Here is a 16243-nt window from a genome sequence, read left to right as displayed (position 1 = left end):
CTGTCTCTCTCTCTCTCTCTCCTAGAAATAAATAAAACATTAAAAAACATTAAAAAAAAAAAAAAAAAAAAAAAGAAACACCCACTGTTCTACAAGACACCCCCACCTGGCTGTCCCATGGCACTGTGAGCCGGACGTGTCCCAAACCGGCCCTGCATTCCAAATCCAACCCCCAATCGCTTATTCTGGCCACCCCACCACTCACTGCCGCACTACCCACTCACGCCCCACCACCTCCTCTGTCTCCCTCGTCCCCACATCTAGTCTGTCTTTCACATCTCACGTCCCTCCACCCAGCCCCCCTACTGTGGGTGGCTCTAGTCCCCACGTGCATCCCATCTGCAGGCAGCGAGCCGCCTAGCTGGTCTCCCACTGCCAATCTCACTTCCCACAAATCCAGCCTCCACACAGCTGTCAGGTTACCACACACGAATCCGGCCCCCTCACTGCCCTGCCTAAACCCATCCAAGGGGGGCTCTCTGCCTTCAAGCTCCTCCACCTGGCCAGACCCCACACCACCTCCCACCCCTCCGCACCCACAAGCCGGGAGAAGCAGTGGGAAGTGCACCAGCTTTGGAAATAGATAGACCTGAGCTCCTAAGGCCGACTTGTCCAATGCCTAACTGGCTTGTGGACGGATGACCTCACCTCACAACCCGTGTCCTCACCTGAAAAACAGAGATGATTAAGTAACGCTCACCTTTCCCAAGAGGCCAGAGGGACACTAATTCCTCCAATGGATCTCCACCCGCCCTCCTCCCACACCACCACACTGCCAGGTGGACCCAGAGTCAGTGCTAAGTGGGTCACTGCTTCCTCACTGGCCTCCCTGCCTCAAGCCTGCCCCACTCCCGGCCTGTTCCCACAGAGCAGTCAGTGGTCTATCTAAAATGCAGACCTCGCTCTCCCTGGATTCAGAATCTCCTGTGACTCCCAGTGTTCTTAGGGGTAGTCCAAACTCTTGATGTGGCTTAAAACGATCCAGCCTCTGCCTATCTCAAAAATCCATCCTGCCACACAGGGCTATGAGAGCCGTATTCTCCCCACTCCTAGCTCGCTCGGCACATACACCTTCCTGCCCAACTCCTTCCCTCCCTCAGCTCTCCGTCAGACACCACTCTCTCCGAGAAGCTCTCCCTCACCCACACACCTCCACCCTAACCCAAGTGGGCTCCCCTTTCTATGGGACCTGCCTTGTCCGGCTCTCATCAGGCTTTCACGTAAACATTTGTTTTTCTGCCTTCCCAGTGACGTGGCTCCGTGACAGCAAGGACTCCATGAGGTTTACCTGGCACAGAGCAGGGGCTGAACGAATGTTTGTTGGAAGGGTGAAGCAAACAATGGTGAGGAAGGCGTCCTTGGCCGCTGGAAAGCCCCAGGCTCCGTGGGGGCACTTATCAGACTCAACATATATTATTTAAAACATGGCCACAGGAAGTAAAGCCAAATTGCCAAGACCTTGGAGGAAAGAGCTGACAAAGAAGGGAAGGGGAAATCGTGGAAACGGTTCAATTCTGGGAAGCAGTACAACTGGTATTTGGGGGTCAGTTCCAGGGACAGGGCAGGGTTACCCAAATGTCCCCCAGCGTAATGGAGTGGGAGAGTTACGGAGCCCCAGTGCTTGTGATGGCAGTCCCCAGGGGCAGGGTATGAGTGGCCAAAGAATGGAAACTAGCTCTAGGCAGTGTCGTGGGGAGAAGGGCTGTGTCAGCCCCATGTGACCAAGTGGTCCCATGTGGCTGGAACTGGCCTCTGTTCCTACCACAAACAAGCCAGAGTGGTTGTTGGGTGAAAAGACAGAGCTTCCTTCCCGGTCTGTGCTCCCACCCACAAGGAGGCAGCTGGGCTGCAGGTGGACCACTGAGGCACAAAAGAGACTCAGCACCAAGAAGCCCTTTCAGCCAATGCAAACCCTTCTCCACATTAATTCTAGGATGGAGAGGGAAATGTGGCAAGGCTTCACACTTTCTGGAGGAGGGACAGGACAATGTGCTACTCAGGCCAGATCTAGAACAAGGGGCCCTCCTGAGTGCCTCCCTTTAAGAGCATCACCGATAAACTGGAAGTCGTTCGTGGAGAACAGGATGTGTGAGGCACCAACACCAGCACAGGCCAAAGGGGGAAGTGCATTGTCACCCCTCTCCCTAACTAGAGCCAAGCTAACAGAGCAGAGTGGGCAGCAGGCTTGGCTGTGTGCTCCCTTGGGGCAGAAACGGGACCGAAGGACAGAACAGGCCATCCTTATAAGCAGTAGACCTCTCGTCCCAGGAAGTGACAAGCGGAGGCTGAATGACCAGGACCGTGGCTGCGGCAGAAGGGACAACTGCCTAAGGCACAGGGCAGGGGCAGACCTGAGCTCCTTTCCACTGAAACACCTTCTGAGGGGAAGGATCTCTTCCTGACAAAGTATTCCAAGCACACAAAACCCACTCGCTCAACTTGGACGTGTGCGCGACGCAGGAGGGAACACTGTGCCAAGGGGAACGAGAGCTCGGGCAGATGGAGCAGCAGCTTGGGGGTTGGTGCCCTCTCATCGAGAGGAAAGCTGAGCCCTGTTCGTGTTGGTGTTGTTGTTTAGTATTGTTATTTAACTGCTCTTGTATTTACGCCTTCAGGACAGAGAAGAGGGCCCTGCCTCCTGGCACAGTTCTGAGGCCCACAGTCTGGCAGCTTTACGGGATAGGCATCGAACACTCCCTGGCAAGAGGAGGCCAGGGGGGGAATAGGGAAGCTTGTGGAAGCCTGTGGAAAGGCGAGCCACCCTACCAGCTCACTATAAACGTGCATCTGGTCACTCCTCAGACCCGGGGTCCTTCCAGAGGCACAAGCCTCTTCTGGCCACAGCCACCACGTAGCAGCCACCCTGACACCAGTGGCGGCTCTGCTCCAGCCTTAGGCATGTCCCGAGGCTACCACACCCCAAAGTACCAAAAGGTCTGAGGCTATCACTGGAAACTTCTCCAAAAAAGAGAACGTGGGCATCACACAGCATCCCATGACGGGGTCTACAGTTCTCTACCCAGGGCTCGGAAGGAGGGCCAGGCCACAGTCCCCGACCCCACAGCACCAAGCCCCACGCTCGCCCCACTGCCTCCACCAGCTCAGATCGGCCAGGACGGCCAAGCAATGGACAAGGCAGAAGGTGGACCATCAGATGTATTGGGGAGAGGGGAGATGGGGCACCTTCAGGAGTGCCTCCCACGGGCAGCCGCCTTGGCAGTTTGCTGGGGGGTCAGGAGGAGTAGGAGTTACGGAGCTCCTCCAGCAAAGATGAGCTCCAGGGCCGCTTGGATGTCGCCGCCAGTGGCCTGCAGGGCCCGCAGGCTCAGCTCATCGTCCTGGATGCCCATGTCGCGCAGCTGCTGCAGCTGGGGCTGCCACTGGCTCTGCAGAGAGACAGGAGAAGGGAGGCCATTAGCTGGGGTCCCCAGGAGACCTGGTCGCGTCTGCTCTTTCACGGGGAGCAGAGGAGGCCGGGTCCTATGTCAAAGCCGCTGATGGTAGGTTCCGCAGAACACAGGGCCTCTAGGAAGCCTACCAGAGGGCCTTGAGAGTTTAGAGAACAACGAGAAGTTTTCCCAATTAAAAAAAGGAAAAATTTAACATAAGGATCAAAAAAGAAGGCACAGATTACTCACTATCTAAATTTTAAAAAATTAAATTACTTTCTTTCTCCTGCTCTATGTATAGACAGACACACACATACACACAGATGGGGGCAGGGGGTACGTTTTTAAATTAGTTTTGTTTTCGAGCGTGATGCAGAGTGAAAAGTCTCCCTCTATCCACTCCCTTTCCCACCCCAGATAACCTATTCTACTTATCTTTGAGAAAATGCAAATATATATTCCCATATCTACCCTTTTCTTAGTTAGACCTTTGTTCTACCCTCAGCACCTGCCTTTTTTCCAACATAACTAACGTATCCTGATGGTCTCTCTATGCCACTAGAGGACTTTTTAATAACTGTACGATATTCCAACTCATACATGTCCTGAAATGTACCGTAACTGAGCTGTTTCCAACCTTTTGCCACTATAAACAATGCCGTGGTGACTGCCTCTGTACAATGGCATTTTCTATGTGCACGCACACCTATCTCTAGGAGAAATTCCAGGAAATGGGCTGCATGGAATCACACGGCTTTAAGGCCATCAGCGCTTCCTTTCCATGAAGAGCCTGTTCCTGTCCTTTGCCCACTTTTCTATGGAGTGGTAGGTCCTAAATTACTAGAATTCTACACACCAGGAAGTTTTGCCTGGTATGTGTTACAGATTTTTCCACCTGTTTGTTGTTGGCCTTTGGCCTTTGCTTGTTTTTTTGTTTGGCTTGGTTTGTTCTTCAGAAATCTTCACTTTTACAAACTCAAAATGTATCACTTTTTATGTAATAGCTCCTGATTTTGACCCTCAGCTACAAAAGGCCCTCTTTACTAAGGGCTTAAAGAGATTAACCCACATTTTCTTTTAGTACTTTCAAAGCTTTATTAATATCTCTACTTCATGAAGGAGGAAAGGCACAACTCAGGGAAGATCACAGGCTCACTCATGGGGAGAAGGCAGTGGGGATAAAAAGCAAATTCAGAGAGGCAGGCAGGCAGGCAAGGGTGAAGTGTGGCGGGTTTTTCAAAAACCACACAAACCCAACTTGGCAGCTCAGGTGGAGCCAGCAAAAGCTCTTGAACTGGAGAGCAGTGTGAACAGGCTTCTAGCTGGGAAGACGGAGTGAAAAGATGAGCTGTCCATGGGTCCTGTTCCTGTTCCCCTCACCGTCCACCAAGGCCACACAGGTTTAGAGGAAGCCACATGAGCCTGAACCCTGTCCTTCCCACTTGATGGTGTTATGACCCTGGACAAATCCAGAAATGACACTCACCCCCAGGCTCAAGTGAGGAGCAAAGGAAACAGAATGAGGCAGATAGCTCATGCGCAGAGATACACAATACAACGTCGGCTCCTACGGTCTTCCACTTAGCTGGAGTGATCTTTCCATAAAGATAAAGAGTGATGGTGTAAAACCTTCCTTGGCTCCCTGGTGACTGCACAATCAAGTCTGAAATCCTTACTCAAGCACTCGAGGCTGTCACACTCAGGGTCCTGCTCCCCTGTTCTCTGGCTCCATCTGAGATCTTCTCAATGAGGACACTGCCTTCTGACCTTGCAGGCTTGGGGATGTCACATGTACCTCCATACATTTGCTCCAACGGGAGGCTGCCTCTGCCTGGACACCATCCTCCTGCCTGAATACCCCCTTCCCTGTCTGGCTAATCTCTACCCAATTCTCTGATAATCAGTTCAAACACCCTTTCCTCAGAAAAGTTCTGCCTGACCCAGGCCCTCACCTCAAGCCCAGGCTGGGCTTCTCACTCTACTGCTCCACTGCTTCAGTCTCCTGGTACCCCTCCACGGCAGAGATGGTGATGGCTCACCCCTGTCCCAGCAGCTGGACCGGGACCTGGTACATCAGTGCTCAACACTCAGTCAGTGCTCACGGAATGAATGAATGACTCCTTGACTAAAACTGCCATTAAGTGTCCCAGCCACACAGTCAGTGGAGTCAGGTCATGGCCACAGGGTGTAGGAATGGAAGCCACGGGGACAACTGCCCTTGCTGAAAGCACCCTCTCCTGTCACACTGCCATGCCCCAGCTATTCCCCGGAGCAAATAAGGCCCTCTAGAGAGCAGAAAGAAGCACAGGATTCACAGTACTAAGGAAGCTGCACGGATCCCGGAGTGGGGAAAACCGACCTGAAGGCTGGGCTGCCCAGAAGCCTGCAGGGCGTGCTGTAGGGCCTGGCTGAAGAGATCGTTGGTGATGGGTGTCCCTGACTGGACACCGGATGACATTGGTGAGGTCCCTGAGGAATGACCCTAGAGACAAATCAGTGGTCAGTCCCACCCTCAGAGAAACCCCAATCTTCCAGCATATACACGAGGCTGTCACAGCACCCCCTCGTGGGTCCCTGGGGTACCCAACTACTACCTCCCAATAGAGACCTATGTGGGACAACCACACAGGGGTGCCTGAAAGCTCACTGAGGCCAGGAAAGGTTCCATCCTCTTCCATTCCAGGGAAATGGAACTGAGCCTCGGACATAGCCTAGGACCCCAGCGCTGGGAGAGACGGCCTTGGCAGCTACAGTGATCATTACCAGGAATGCTCAAGCCAGTGACAGCTGAGCCCTGTCGGGGATGAAGGGCACAGCACACGAGGGGAGGGGTTCTGGACTCTACTGCAGCCCGGACGCTGAGCCCTAAAGGCAAGTCAAGGGGATGGGGACTGAGCTGCAGTGACAACCCCACCAGCAATCCAGGAAGACTTCAGCTCAAACCAGATCTCGCAGCAGGGTCAGCAAAGGTAAACCCACTGTACGACTGAGGAGCTTCTCCCCTGGGGCCCTGCCCCCATACCTGGGTGCCAGGAGTTGGCGTGTGAGAGCTGCTCTCCGGGGTGCTGGCCAGGGCCAGGGCGGTAGCCAGCTCGCTCTGGGTGATAGGCCGAGGACCAGCAGCTCCACTGTACCCCAGGGAGGCTGGGCGGGAGCTGGGAGTGCTACTAGAGGGCGTGGACCTGGAGGTCTGGAGAAGAGAGGCACCCAGGATCAGGGAAGTGGCACTGTGACATTCCCAGACGAACCCCGCCCCCGCGGCAGGAACAGAAGGAGCCTCTCCAAGCTGCCAGGCCCAGAAAGGAATAGTATGACATAGATTGGCCACCAGAGGGGTTAAGACCACCCCCCAGTTTGGGTGTGCCAAGTCCCAGGGAGAGGCGCATCCCTGGCACCATCTCCTCTAACTGGCAGGCAGCCAGGCCACTTACTGGGTGAAAGTCGTCCTCGTCGTCAGAGAGCCCTTCAAACAGGAAGCCACCTGGAGGAGGGGAGAACAGATTTCGGGAGGAAGAACAGAGAGGCACAGGCGGAGCTCCAGAATCTCGGCTCAGATACTCTCCAAATTCACATTTTCATCTCTCCCCTTGGAAAATTACAGGACAGATGCACTCCCTGACTCAAACTGAGAGTTCCCAAGGAACGCCCTCTGCCAGCGCTATACATAGCTGCTGAGTAAAGCGAATCCCTGGGCCACTGCCGGCTCCCGAGGGGGCCTCTGTTACACTCTCGGGAGCCTACCTGGCATGTCCCGGTACGAGCTGGAGGGCATGCTCCTTGAAGACGAGTCCGCTCCCGGCAGTGGGGTGCTACCCGCCACCGAGTGCAGAACCAGGACGATGGCGTTGACCAGGGCTGGGTGAGCAGGCACCAACCTGGGACAGAGGCAGGAAGAAATACAAGGGTAACTGAAGTCCTGGGTGTGCCTCAAAACAGCTGCACTCCCCTGCCGGACTTGAAATTCCTCACCACGTGCCACCAGTGGGCTCTGGTCTCCTGCTATGCCCTCAGTAGCAGCAGCAAGGCCCCCAGCCCTAGGGTCCACTGCCAATGCTTCACCTTGCCCTCTGGCAAGGCATGATGGGACATGCACAGCCCAGGAGGCTCAGGGGTCCCTGTCTGGTCTCATCTCCGTCACTACTTTCCCAGACTCTGTCAGGTCCCTTCTGTTCCCAGGATAGAGCTGTTTTCTTCACTTGCAAAATAAGGTCTATAACTTTTATTGTCCCTTCCAGCTCTAAAATTTTAGGGACCAATGCACCTGTAACCTTCCACATCTTAAAATATTTTAAAGGCTCAGGGCACCTGGGTGGCTCCGCTGGTTAAGTGTCCAACTTCGGCTCAGGTCATGATCTCATGGCTTGTGAGTTCGAGCCCCTCATTGGGCTCTCTGCTGTCAGCATGGAGCCTGCCTTGGATCCTCTCTCTCTCTCTCTCTCTCTCTCTGCCCCTCCCCTGCTCACGCATGTGCATGCTCGCTCTCTCACTCTCTCTCAAAAAAAAAAAAAAATGTATATATATGTATATATTTCAAAGGCTCTCCAATATCCACCAAATGAGATCTGAATGGAGCCCAGCCACAAAGCCACCTCCCTCAGAACCCTGCTTCAACTCCGCATCTCTAAGTGTCCCTGCCCTTGGGCTTTGTCAGTCTACTGGAAGCCCCTGCTCTTTCTCAACTCCTGACATACTTAAAAGGTGGACTTGGGGAGAGATGGGGTAAGGCTCTAAGAGCAGAATCTAGGGTGACGATTAGGTTTCTGGTCCAACCATGAGGAGAGATAGGGTCCCCTTTAATAAGATGGGTAGACTTACGTATCAAGCATGCTGGGGTCGGCGAAGACAGAGAAGAGGTCCTTGTCCTGGAGAACGCCTAAAGGAGAACGGGGTCACCTCAGACACTGGGAATCTAGCCAGATCCAGGAGGGTGTGGAGAGGCTTCAGGCCTCAGAGCAATCGGCTCAATAGGGACACAGGACCACAGAGTGGCTCTCGTGACAAGGGGAGGAAACAAAGCACCAAGAAGCACAACCCAAGTGTCCTCCATCGTGTTCCCCACTCACCACCTCCCTCGGCACTTAGGTCACATGCTCCATATCGACACATCAGCCTCTCTTCCCCATATGTCTAGGTTCCTCCCTTGGTCACCAACGTGTGTAGGAAGTCTTCCCTCCTGGGGGCTAAATGCTGCCCCCATCTGGCATCCTGCAGTCTGGGCCATGATGTCAGGTAGGCCATGATTTCTCGGTGGCACTGACCGCACTTGGAGGGGTGGGTATATGTAACACATCTTGGTTACCCCTCTTCCCCCAACAAGACTAGTGATTCTTCACAAGATGGTAATTGAATTGCCTCTCTCTGTTTCTCCTTCTCCAACAACTCTCGTTTCCTCAAGCTCAGTCCCGTGCTTACCAAGAGCAATGGGGTCACTGCTGAGACCTGGGGTGGCCACAATGATCTGATCCAGAGATTCCTTATTGCTGAGCATCTTAAAGACCTGCAGGAGAAATGGGGGGGGGGGGGGCAGGGGGTGCTGAGCACTCAACCAGCTCAATCCACTCAGCACGCCGCTGAAGTCCTTCCCCCCTCTGTGTGCTTGTCCACAATGCAAGAACAGCCCCAGGAAACAGATGAACTTCTTTTTTCTCTAAGATTGTAGCTTACTGGAGGGGAAACAAACAATTTAAAAAAAAAAGAAAAAGCAAGACCCGGGTAAACCTTCCATCTCTAGTGCTTTCCCTCATCTGTGGTTCTAATGCTTCCAAAATAAAAGCTCTCTTTCAAGCCCAATAGCAAACGTTCTTCTAGGTCCCCAAAGTCCTTTCCAATCTCTCTAAAATTATCATTTCATATGCATATAGGTCAGGAAGTTTGCAGTTCTATTAATTTTGCTTATCAACTCTCCCACAGAAAGACATCAGCGTGTTTGCCCAGCAAGGAAGCCCGGGTTAAGGAGCAGTGGGCAGGCAGTTTAGCAAGTCAAAGAATGACGCCCAGCGGAAACAGCATGTGGATCCATTGGCTGTAACTATATTCATTCCTTGAGGCCGACCCAGGATCAGGAGAGGTGGTATCATTATCACGAGAGGAAATCAACAAGACCAAGCTAAGAGGCCGTTTGGGGGATGATAGGGCTCTACTGAGACCCACAGACTTGACAAAAACTCCCCAAGGAACTCTTAGTAGCCATGGCAACGGGTTTCCAGCTCCCACTCGACACCACTCACCAGCGTTCACACCCTCTCCTGCCATCCTGCCAAGAGTCTCGGGCAAGGGGCCTTGGCACACACTCACCGCCTCCCTGTAGGAGGAGCTGCTGTGCAGGGCAGTGTGCAGCACCCGGAACTCCCTCAGGGCAGCCACTCTGTCCACAGGTTCTGGGGACAAGACACTCAGTTACCTACAACCCGGCCCTGACCCTGTGCCAGATGCAGAGCACCATTCCGGCATGTTCCCTCAGCACCTCGCAAAGATCACGAGCGCCCATTCAGAAAAACCCACTGATGCCACCGGTGATGTGAGAGCTGCACCCTCTTTCGAGCATCTGCAGTACACAAGGCAGACAAATGCAAGTGCCGGCCGAGGTGGATCTCAGCACCTGAAAGAGACCACTCTGATCAATATCCCACCGCGGGACTTCTAGACATCGTACATTTGAGGAATGTAGAGCCAACTCAGTAGACTTTTGGACGGTGATTTAAAATAAGCACCAAAAGCCATCTGAACAATATGGAGCGATGCTGACACAATATGTTAAGAGAAAGAAATAGAACGCAGAGTTGTACATATGTTCTCTAGTAAAACTCCGTAAAATGTGTCAGCGTGCACGTGGTCCGAGGCTGGAAGGGGACAGAGGGGAGAAGAGAACTTAGGCAGGGTGACAGGCTCAAGGCTAATTGTTTTCTCTGTGATATATTCTGAGGCTTCTGTAAAATTATTTTTAATCTTAAGTATATGTATACATACACACACATATATATACAAGGGCCAAGAAAACACACTGTACCTCTAAGGTTCTTAACCTTGTATCACATGTGTCCAACAGCAAGCGTTTCACCGGGACTCAAAGCTCCTTTCTGGTCTTTGGACACTATGATTTGTGTATATGGGAAAGTTTAGCAGTTGGCTTAGTTTTAATTGGTTACTTCACCATTTAGGAGATCAGCCCATTTCACAGGTGAAGAAATTTGGGTAAAAGGAGGGGGAATAGGTAGAAGGTCACACTTTTAAGTGTGCTTACCCTCACCAAGGACAGCTGCTTGTGACTGTACAGACACAGTGTGCTGCCTAACTCCAGGGGCACCAGTCCCAAAACAAGGTGACTGGCACCCCGCAGAGGTCAGGGCACCAACTACGTCCTATACTTCTAATCAGGGGGATGATAGCTTTCAAAAATTATTCCTCTTAAGTAAACTACCTGATTTACTCATTCAGCAAACATGTACCAAGCATCTCCTCCAGGCCTGGTTTTGGGAAAAGCACAGGAAGGCAAAAAATAAGAGTCCTTGCCACCAAGGAACTCACGGGACAGTAGAAGAAACAAGACTGGATCAAACACACAATCACAATTACACTGCCGTGGACCTCAGCAGAGGTGTGGCCCCCAGTTAGGGCACTAGGGACTGGAGGCAGACAGCCATCACGGAGAGGGAAGGGTAGAGCATAGAGCTATCTCCCAGGGGAGACCATCCGAGAGGACATTTAAGGTAAAGCGGATGCTTTCTAGGAGGAGAAGGCATTCTAAGCTTAAGGGAGAACACAGGCAAAGACACGGATGAATAAAAGAATGAAGTGCTTTGATGGAATAGCAAGTCGTTTTTTTGTGGCTAGAGCTCAGGGAACACATCCCTGCTCAAAGAGCAGGCTAAGTAGATCCTGAAGAGATGTGTAACTTGCCACAGAGAACCATCAAAGGGATCCAGGTGGGAAGGGAGGGACTGACAGTTCTCCTAAAGGCCCTTATCCAGTGGGAGACCCAGAACTGTGCTTCCTTTTATAAGAGCATTAAAATATATCCAAAATGCCACCGTGAAACCATTTCTTTTCAGATCTAAGTTTGTTTTCACCCCCAATAAAACATGCACGTGTTCCAAAGATAAATCTGCAGGCCAAAGGGAGGAGGAAAAGGACTCTACCTATCTCAAGCCAGTAATCAGCTAAGAGCTATGGCTGTCTCTAACATATCTGAGCTAATCTCCATCTCTCTTTGGAAGTAAGCAGCAGCCAGCCCAGTGGAAAGAATGTGGGCTCCAGAGCCAGGAAAACCTGATTCACATCCCAGCTCTTGCATTAATTTTCTAAGTAGGTGACCTTGAATAAATAGCTTTTCTAACGTTCCTTTTCTTCATCTATCAAATGCTAATGCTGTTACCTGGCCTGCAGGTCTAATGAGTAAATGGGGTATCAAAGAGAAACAATCTGGCTTGAAGAAGGAACAAATGTTACTTTCCTTCTGTCAGTGCCCTCCAGCCAAAGACCAGAGGGGCACACCTGCAGTGGACCAAGTTGGGTTCACGGCTCTGTACCGAGAGGATGCACAGCACGAGAAGTAGGGGGGTGGGGTGGGGATTTCAAAAAGATGATGTTAGAGAAGATTTATAAGATTTGGGCTTTGGCTGGGGGATTTGGGGTTGGGGGGGCTGGTTTCAAGAAGTAGGGTGTTGCTGTGAATTGAATGTTGTCAGGAAGTGGGGGTGATTCTATTATTGGATAGCTAGTAATTCTCACCTAGCAGGAAAGGAAACTAGAGCGAGGCCAAAGCTTAACTAGTAAAGAAGCAACAGCTGCTCATAATAGCCAGGATGGAGGGCTATTTGGTCACTTGTGTGATGTGAACCATGTTCAGGGTTTTGTCTTTGTTCCGAAATGAGAGGGATCTTTTTTTTTTCTCTCGGTCTGTGATAGCCTCAGAGTGAGTGGCCTTATAGGTATTGGCGATCTGTTGAAATTGTTCATGTTTCAAGGGGTAGCCAAGGGCCAGGCCAACCCCTGAATGTCAGAATCTGCCTTTCTCTTTCTCACTTCCCATCAGTGGACAAAAGATCTTTTTGTCCTTTATGTGTAGAATTGAAAAAAGGGGATATTTCACACTGATAACCAATCACAAGCAGTCATGAACATTTCAAAAATATGTCAGAGGGGCAGTTTAACAAATCTCTTTTCACAGCTTAGCTTTATCCCCAGGGAAGCTTTTAAAACACAGACGTAAAACTGAAATTGTGAATTCCAAGCAGCACTTTTTATTAAGAAGTGAAAACGGCATTAGAGGTTTTGTATATTTTCTCCAAGAGCTACTTTAGTACTGATCAAATATTTTCAAGCTTCGGGAGAATAAACTACCAGTACAGCACAAGTGAGCTGTCTGGGGCTGCTTGTGGGGAGATTTGCTACAGCATTAGGAGAACATACAGAGTTTCAGCTTTTTTCTAGCAAGAACAAAGAGACCCAAAGTTCACGAAGAAATAAACTGTTAACCTAAAGTTTAAATAGACACACACTCCCTACCCACTAGAATACAATGGGTAATGAACTTAAAAAGTAGAGAAACAAGCCCCCTTCTGTTAGTAATGTTGGCAGCAAGTAAATCAAAATTGCACTCTATTGAGGTGCCTGGGCAGCTCAGTCGGTTAAGCATCTGACTTCGGCTCAGGGCATGATCTCACAGTCCGTGGGTTCGAGCCCCGCGTCAGGCTCTGTGCTGACAGCTCCGACACTGGACCCTGCTTCGGATTCTGTCTCTCTCTCTCTCTGCCCTTCCCCGCTCGTACTCTCTCTCTCTCTCAAAAATAAAGAAACATTTAAAAAAAAATCAAAATTGCACTCTATTATCAATAGGACTAATCCAATACATAATATAGATTTCCTCTATCACCATCTCAGTAAATCACTGCTTTGTTCCACCCAGGCCAGCCCTCAAGAGCACACAGACCCTTTCCTTGTCAGAAAGCTCTTGTCAGAGCTTACAGAAGCTCTGCTTGTCTAAGGGCCCTTCCTCACCTGGTTTCTGATCAGGCTCGGGCCAGGACTTGCGCAGAACATGCACTGTGGACCCAGGTTGGATGCCGTAGAAGTCAAGGGTCTGGTCATCTTTAAGCTTCCGGCCACAGTAGATCAGATCTAAGAAGAGAACTGTCCATTTATATTCTGCTCTTCAAAACAGTGTAGACAGTTTCTGCCCCTAACTTACCGTGATTGGACGGATAGCTGAAAAAGGATACATGCTTTAAAAAGTACTCTTAATGAATAAACACATTTTAGTAAATTATTAGCAAGTACAAACTCCTACAACACAGAATCTTTGCACAGGTAAGCTCTAGAGCTTAATATCATGCTGACTGATTGATTTAATGAATGGAAAAATGCAACAACAAAAAGGATGAAGCCAGTGTTTTTATAACTAAGAACATACTTTTTGCCAGCTGGACACCTCAGCTGTTAAAAATTATGCTTATAATATAATTTCATGTTATATTTTAATTCCTTCTTTCTCCACCTAGAATACCCTTGCCATCTTCCTTTCCTTTTTTTACTGCCTTCCCGCTACCCAAGCAACCAAGCAAACAAAACTTCTAATCATCCCTTAAAACCCATCTCAAATGCCAAATACTGAGGGCCTCCCCCAACGAGCTCCTCCTTCCCTAGCCTATCCCAAATTCTTGCTCTTTCAGAGAAAGAATTTAACAATGTCATGGTTAAGGAACCCTGTGACAAAGGAGTTCAGTATAATGCACACTGAAATGGCAACCGATAGTTTAATTTCATGGTTTGTGTTTCTATTCACGCAACCACACTCACTTCCCTGGAACATTAACATCATGAGGCAACGTATCCCAAACTCTTAATTTACCCCTGTAATTCCAGTGTCCTCCCCAGAAAGAGAGCAGAGCAGCAGCCCAGCCTGTTCGGAGACTCACCAATCAGCTCAGGGTCTGGAACAGACTCCTGGAGTTTTCCAGCAATGAGCTGCTTCAGAAATGAAATACTATAGCCCCCCAGTGAGTATTCACCCAGTTCTGACTCCGGCAGTTGAAGAATAGACTTTGGGGCAAGTGGCTGGTCAGCCAGCTTCACCGCCAGGTGCCAATCTGAGAGAGACATCCTCTCTCTTTCGCGCTCTCTCTTTCTCCCTGGAAAGGAACAAAGCCTTAGTGGTTAAAGGAGAGCCCACCACCCTACACCACACCCACCCCACCAAGGGGTTGAAGGAAAGATAATTCAGGGGGACCCGTTGGAAAAACACAGGGTGCAACATCAGGAAGCCAGAACTAGAATCTGGGGTCCTCTCTTTACTCATCCTATGATAAACAGCAAAAACACTTGAGCTCGCTAGACCTCAGTTTCCTCTTCTTTAAAGCGGACATAAAAATGGAACGTTGTGAGGTTCAAATGAGATCATTCAACCTTCTCCCTTACGTATACTCCTTATTTCCAATTTTCTTCATCAACTCTTGCTTGAACTGCCACAGCTTTATAACAAGCCCCTGCCTCTTGCCTCTCTCCCTATCAAACATCCATGCTGCCACCCAACACATCGCTTTATTTTTTTCAATTCAGTATAGTTAACAGTGTCACATAATTTTCAGGTGTACAGTATAGTGATTCAGTAATTCTGTACATTACTCAGTGCTCACCATGATAAGGGTACTCTTAATTTCCTTCACCTATTTCACCCATCCCCCCAGACACCTCACTGCTGGTAACCATCTATTTGTTCTCCAGAGTTAATCATCGCTTTAAAACACAGATCTTATTGAAACATGCCTCTGCTTAGGACACCTCCAACGACTACAAAAACCACTTCTATGAATAAGTCTATAACTCCACAGACTGGCTTAAGACATTTGTTTTGTTGATGACAACATTCTTTCTGTTCCCTCTGCCTGCCTTCCGCCCCAACAGAGCCCTGCCCTGCCCTAACCCTGCCAGCACTTAAGTCCACCCCTAGGAAGCCTCCTGGCTTAAAAAGATCTTGCACTTTATATCTCTGTTCATCTGCTAACTCTGCATGTAATTCCTCCTCCCTTTGGCCTCTTGGCAAACTACCAAGATCAACTCAAATACAACCTTCTCTGTCCCGTTCCTCCTTTGTTCCCACATTCCCTCAGGGCAAGGGTTACAACTATCTATTTACTTCTCCAACCTCAATCCCCAACCCATTCCCGAAGGCCCTTGATAGCAAAGACTAGAGTTTTTGCCTTTATTGTTCTCCAAGCTTGGCAGATGTGGGTCCCCAGAAAAATCAGAAACTCTGAGGGTGGAAAAAAACCCTAAGGACAAGCCTTCGTTATCATCATTATTGCTTCCAAAGAGGCCTCCAGTAAGGAAGCTTAGAAGAAAAAAAAAAAAAAAAGCTGTGTGGCTTTGAACCTGCACAGCGGACCCCAAGGCATCCTCAAGGTACCGATCTCCAGGCTTATGAGAAGGAAGGAAATAAATAGGTATCTTTATATACCATATCTCATTTAATCCTCACAACTGTTCCTTGAGGCAGGTATTACCAACTAAACATTAAACACGAGGGAACCGTGACTCAGAAAGGTGAAGTCACTGGCCCAAGGTTACAGACAGCTAGTAAAGGGGCAGGGACGCCATCTCTTAAGTGACGACCGCCCCCCCAATCCCACGGAACCAGCTAACTAATGGCCACATGTCGAGTCCCCGCGCGACCCGGGGTCCAGAGCCCTCACCCGTCCCGCGGAAGGAACCCGGCCGCCGAGCCGCCGGTGTAAACACACTCCGGTCCTCTCGCCGGAAACCGGAAACCCTGCGCTGCATTCTGGGAGTTGCAGTTTCTGCGGCGGCCCTGTCCCTTCTAAATCGCCGGCCTGCGGGCGGCGCTACTTGCAAAGCTTCCG

The 16243-nt window shown here is 50.3% G+C and overlaps 1 protein-coding gene across 2 annotated transcripts; it reads right to left on the bottom strand.

Annotated features, from left to right (window-relative positions):
• Positions 1–3138: 3138 nt before the first annotated feature.
• On the bottom strand, positions 3139–16163 carry UBL7 (ubiquitin like 7). 2 transcript variants are annotated; one of them, XR_005529493.1, is made up of 12 exons: positions 16076–16163; positions 14303–14515; positions 13386–13505; positions 9684–9766; positions 8802–8886; positions 8205–8262; positions 7131–7264; positions 6821–6870; positions 6412–6579; positions 5749–5871; positions 5342–5454; positions 3303–3386 (listed from the first exon to the last, which is right to left on the bottom strand). XR_005529493.1 is itself a non-coding variant. In XM_039238211.1 (11 exons), exons 1-11 carry the CDS (start codon positions 16161–16163, stop codon positions 3249–3251), a joined length of 1260 nt encoding a protein of 419 aa, XP_039094142.1. In that variant the 3' UTR covers positions 3139–3248. The 2 variants fall into 2 exon arrangements, 1 of the variants encoding a protein (XP_039094142.1); XM_039238211.1 differs by lacking the exon at positions 5342–5454 and having other exon boundaries at positions 3139–3386.
• Between the last annotated feature and the right edge of the window lie 80 nt (positions 16164–16243).

The sequence above is a fragment of the Hyaena hyaena genome, unplaced genomic scaffold (assembly GCF_003009895.1).
Source record: "Hyaena hyaena isolate Hyena2069 unplaced genomic scaffold, ASM300989v1 scaffold_137, whole genome shotgun sequence".
NCBI lineage: Eukaryota > Metazoa > Chordata > Mammalia > Carnivora > Hyaenidae > Hyaena > Hyaena hyaena.
This window is presented reverse-complemented; position numbering and strand designations above follow the sequence as displayed.

Coding starts and splice junctions, on each gene's coding strand:
- UBL7 (XM_039238211.1), bottom strand. CDS start 16,163: ATGCAGCGCAGGGTTTCCGGTTTCCGGCGAGAGGACCGGAGTGTGTTT. Junction 13,506..14,302: donor TCCAGACCCTGAGCTGATTG/GTGAGTCTCCGA, acceptor TTCTCTTCTTAG/ATCTGATCTACTGTGGCCGG. Junction 6,580..6,820: donor ACGAGGACGACTTTCACCCA/GTAAGTGGCCTG, acceptor TCTCTTCTCCAG/ACCTCCAGGTCCACGCCCTC.